Genomic DNA, 5,177 nt, shown 5'->3' with positions numbered 1-5,177 from the left:
GATCAGATGGTTGGAACACCTCTCCTATGAGGACAGGCTCAGAGAGTTGGGGTTATTCAGTCTGGAGAAGAGAACACTCCGGCAAAACCTTATCGCAGTCTTCCAATACTTATAGGGGGCCTACAGGAAAGATGAGGACAAACTTTTTAGCAGGGCCTGTTGTAATAGGACAAGGGGTAACGGTTTTAAACTAAAAGAGGGTAGATTTAGACTAGATATAAAGAAGAAATTTTGTACAATGAGGGTGGTGAAACACTGGAATAAGTTGCCCAGAGAGGTTGTAGATGCTTCATCGCTGGAAATCTCCAAGGTCAGGTTGGAGGGGACTCTGAGCCACCTGATCTAGCTGAAGACGTCCCTGCTTATTGCAGGGGAGGTTGCACTAGATGACCTTTAAAGGTCCTTTCCAACCCAAACTATGATTCCATGAAAATATGGAAAAATACTGTGCATATGTAACCGCAGTTCAAGACCCTGAGATCTACACATGCTTGGTACTTGTCTAGGTTTATATCGTTCATAAGGTTCAAGTATGTAGAATGCAGCAATTTTTTTCAGCCATTGGAAACAACATATAACAAGACAAGATAACATCATTCAATCGGTATCTTTCATTACATGCTTTAGACAGCTGGATTGTTTCATTATAGATCTGAATAACAGTAGCTGGGAAGGTAAAAGTTAAAAAGTACACTTAAGAGCTGAAAATATACATTAAAGGACTAATCTATACTAAAGCTTGCAGATCCATTTATGTAACCATTCATAGACAACTGTGCAGCAGAATTAAATGTAGTATCTAACCTTTATGATTTCAAAGAAAGCGCTCTCCTGCAGAACTGCTGTAGTTTGAGCTGATATCCTAAAATAATAACTTAGCAGATGTGAGCCTGTTTCATTTAGTGGAAAGCTAATTCTGAAGTCTGTTGACAGCACAGTTCACATCAGAAACAATATCGAGATGATAATTTTAGGAAAAACATGCCGTACAGCAGGGTATCTTGTATTTGTGGATTCCCATACTTTTTTAAAAGACTCTCCTCATAAGTAGCTAATTCACTCTAGGGAGGTGCAATAATTCGGCAGTGTGCATTAAGCTGGAGAATATACATAATGGCATTACAGAAATAGAAGCAGAACATTCCGGAGCCTGGTAGGAAATTAAAAAAAACATGGAGTGTGATTAAATAATACAGCCCAGAGTCTACTCTGTCAGGCCCAGCGTCTACTCTGTCAGGCATCAGTGAATAGCATTCATTGAAGTCAGTGGTTGTGCAAAAGAAAAAAAATTCCTAGGAAAAATTTCCAGTTAAATGGTGGAGTTTTACATTTGAAAAATGTTTTAGTTTTAGTATTTGAAACAGACTATGAGAGGACAAAGACTGGAGGTACAATATGCAAACACAAGTGATAGATCTAGCCTTCACTGAAGCCACTGAAAGTCCTTCAATCACTGCAATGACTTTGCACCAAATCTATTTCAAGACTATTTAACGGTAATATTAAACAATGTTTAATATTAATGCCTTCCCCCCCCCCGAAATCCGTAAAGAGCACAGCCTTAGAATAGTCTTCAATGGGCTTGATCTTCCCTATGAAATGTTACATGCTATTCTTTTCTCTTTTCTTTTACAGGCAGGCCAGATCCGACAGATAGCTGGTATGAGGACTTTGCTGACTTCAGAAAGCTGAGTGTAACACCAACAGACTTCAGTGAAAGGAAATATTATCCCTCAAAGCAACTCATACACAGACAACTTTTGGTAGCTTTAAATTAACCTGTTGCTCACCTGCAAAGACACAGCTATTGTTTCTTTCAGCACACATGGAGGAAGGCAACAAACTTTGTAACCCTGGCTAATAAGACTGTGGCTTTCTTATCAAAAATAGGAGGTAGGCCAATTATAAAAGGATTATTTTATACTTACCCTCCAGGACTTTAACTCTGGCCTGAACACTGGACATAATTAGAAGCCAATTTTAATGACCTGAGATTTTGCTACCTGTGCTTTATTATTGTTATTAGTTCTTTAACACTTTGGTACTTTGTTTCTTTAAATTAGAAATGGGTTCGTGGACTAGAATGTGGCCCACAGATTGGGCTGTTCTCATGAAATCATGGCTTATCTTTTCCCTGGGGGTCTACATGCAGGTGTCCAAAACTTTCGCCTGCCCAAAAGTGTGCCGCTGTGACCGAAACTTTGTCTACTGTAATGAGCGAAGCTTGACCTCAGTGCCTCTTGGGATACCGGAGGGTGTAACCGTCCTCTACCTCCATAATAACCAAATTAATAATGCTGGATTTCCTGCAGAGTTGCACAATGTCCAGTCTGTGCACACAGTCTACCTGTATGGCAACCAATTGGATGAATTCCCCATGAACCTGCCCAAGAATGTCAGGGTTCTTCACCTGCAGGAAAACAACATTCAGACCATTTCTCGGGCTGCCCTTGCTCAGCTTTTGAAGCTGGAAGAGCTGCACTTGGATGACAACTCCATCTCCACTGTTGGCGTTGAGGATGGGGCGTTCCGGGAAGCCATAAGCCTCAAGCTTCTTTTCTTGTCCAAGAATCACTTAAGCAGCGTACCAGTAGGCCTTCCAGTGGACTTACAAGAACTTCGAGTAGACGAAAACCGAATTGCTGTCATTTCAGACCTAGCCTTCCAGAATCTTACAAGTCTGGAGCGTCTGATTGTGGATGGCAATCTCCTTACTAATAAAGGCATAGCTGAAGGCACCTTCAGCCACCTCTCCAAGCTCAAGGAATTCTCAATAGTGCGGAATTCACTGACCTACCCTCCTCCCGATCTTCCAGGTACACATCTGCTAAGGCTCTACTTGCAGGACAACCAGATAACCCATATACCACTTACAGCCTTTTCAAACCTCCACAAACTGGAACGTCTTGATATTTCCAACAATCAACTTCGGATGTTGGTAAAGGGGGTATTTGATAATCTCCACAACCTGAGGCAACTCACTGTAAGGAATAATCCCTGGTTGTGTGACTGCAGTATTAAGTGGGTCACTGAATGGCTCAAATTTATTCCCGCTTCCATCAATGTACGGGGTTTTATGTGCCAGGGACCAGAGCAGGTCCGAGGTATGGCGGTCAGGGAGCTCAATATGAATATGTTGTCATGCCCCACCACCACCCCTGGTCTGCCGCTTATCATCACCCCAGTCCCAGCTACAGCCATGCCAACTACATTAGTTCCCACCTCATCAGTTCCTCCCCCAAGTAGCAAATATAGTCCTCTCACTCCCACCGTAGCCACATTCCCCACTGTGCCTGACAGGGAGGACAGAGAAAGGGTGACACCTCCTATATCCGAACGGATTCAACTCTCCATCCATTTTGTGAATGACACTTGCATCCAAGTTAACTGGATGTCTCTATTTACCGTGATGGCATATAAACTCACATGGGTTAAAATGGGCCATAGTTTGGTGGGAGGAATTGTTCAGGAACGAATAGTTAGTGGTGAGAAGCAACACTTAAGCTTGGTAAATCTGGAGCCCAAATCCACCTATCGCATTTGTTTGGTTCCACTGGATACTTATAACAATTACCGAACTGGAGAAGACACTGTCTGTTCAGAAGCCACAACCAAGGCTTCCTTTTTGAGCAATGGCAGCAACATCCCCTCCAGCCATGAGCAGACAACTTCTCAGAACCTGGGCTCCCCGTTTCTGCTGGCAGGGTTGATTGGGGGTGCAGTGATATTTGTCCTCGTGGTCCTGCTCAGCATTTTTTGCTGGCACATGCACAAAAAAGGGCGTTACACCTCCCAGAAGTGGAAATATAACCGGGGCCGTCGGAAAGATGACTACTGTGAGGCAGGGACCAAGAAGGACAACTCCATCCTGGAGATGACGGAAACCAGCTTCCAGATTGTCTCCTTAAATAATGATCAGCTCCTTAAAGGAGATTTCAGACTGCAGCCCATTTATACCCCAAACGGGGGCATTAACTACACAGACTGCCACATCCCCAACAACATGCGATACTGCAACAGCAACGTCTCAGACCTGGAGCACTGTCATACGTGATAGTGAGGGGAGATGGGGGTGTCTAGGACAAAGAGAAAAAACTCTGGAAAAAATAACCCCCCAACAACAATGAAAAAATTACATTTGATAAATGTTACACAGATGCATTTATGCATTTGAATACTCTGTAATTTATACGGTGTACTATATAATGGGATTTAAAAAAAGTGCTATCTTTTCTATTTCAAGTTAATTGCAAATGGTTTTGTAACTCTTTGCTTTTTAAATCTTTAAAAAATATTGCTAAAAGTACTGTACAGGGTTGTACAATAAGAACCCAATATCATGGCAAAGGAAAGAATGACTCATTCTTCAAACATTAACCACTTTGCTGTCGAAGCTGTCTGATGGATGTTAAGTTTCTAGGTGTCCTGTAGTACAGGAAAATAAGTGCATATTAAAACAGGGTCACTAGGAACGGACAAAAGCAATTCAGATAAAATGGGTGCAACCCTTCTGACTTTGAATCCGGCAGTTGCTGTTGAGCTTCAAACAATTGAATTACTTCTGTTCCCCCTTGGCAGTTCTGCATTTCCTCCCTCCAACTGAAAGGTGGAGTTCTGAGTGCTACCAAAAAGGCTACTTTCTTCTTTGATTAGTTTTCTCCCAATACACTAGAAATAGGAAAGATAGACAGAGCTCTGTGTCAAACTCAAAGTGACCTTGTTTTCAATTTGCAAAAGCTACTCTGAAAATGTCCCCCAATACTATATACTTTTATGATGGAAACTGTTCCTGCTCTTCATTATGATTAAGAAGCTTTAGGCGTTCTCTGACCCTTCTCAGTGGGAGATGAAGGTTATCAGTATGTAACAGATAGCTGTCATTACGTTGCACCTCTCTTTAATAGAGCAGCATTTGTTGACACAGCATGTTCAGGTAAGGCCTGAATGAGGGAAATTCTGACTGCTCCCAGCTCTGCTGTGTTCATGTAGAATTTGGAATCGAAAAGTGTAAATTACTAAAAACAATGCAAAATATGATGCCAATGGAAAGGTTGCTATTGTCTTTCATGCTTCAAGCCCTGTTTGATTTAGGGATCTCAGTTATGTTCAGTATGGAGAAGTAGGAAAAATAAGACAGAGAAAACAAATAAGAAAGATCATTTAAAAAAATTATTAAT

General features: G+C 41.8%; 1 protein-coding gene across 1 annotated transcript; it reads left to right on the top strand.

Annotated features, from left to right (window-relative positions):
• Positions 1-2,062: 2,062 nt before the first annotated feature.
• Positions 2,063-4,751, top strand: FLRT2 (fibronectin leucine rich transmembrane protein 2). Its single transcript, XM_009895887.1, has one exon. It carries the CDS (start codon positions 2,066-2,068, stop codon positions 4,052-4,054), a length of 1,989 nt encoding a protein of 662 aa, XP_009894189.1. The 5' UTR covers positions 2,063-2,065; the 3' UTR covers positions 4,055-4,751.
• Positions 4,752-5,177: the final 426 nt, after the last annotated feature.

This window comes from Charadrius vociferus, unplaced genomic scaffold, assembly GCF_000708025.1.
Source record: "Charadrius vociferus isolate BGI_N301 unplaced genomic scaffold, ASM70802v2 scaffold102, whole genome shotgun sequence".
NCBI lineage: Eukaryota > Metazoa > Chordata > Aves > Charadriiformes > Charadriidae > Charadrius > Charadrius vociferus.
Note: the sequence above shows the minus strand (reverse complement) of the source record. Positions and strands in the feature narration are given on the sequence as shown.

What these genes read in the sequence shown, in the direction of transcription:
- FLRT2 (XM_009895887.1), top strand. Translation starts at nt 2,066, where the DNA reads ATGGGTTCGTGGACTAGAATGTGGCCCACAGATTGGGCTGTTCTCATG.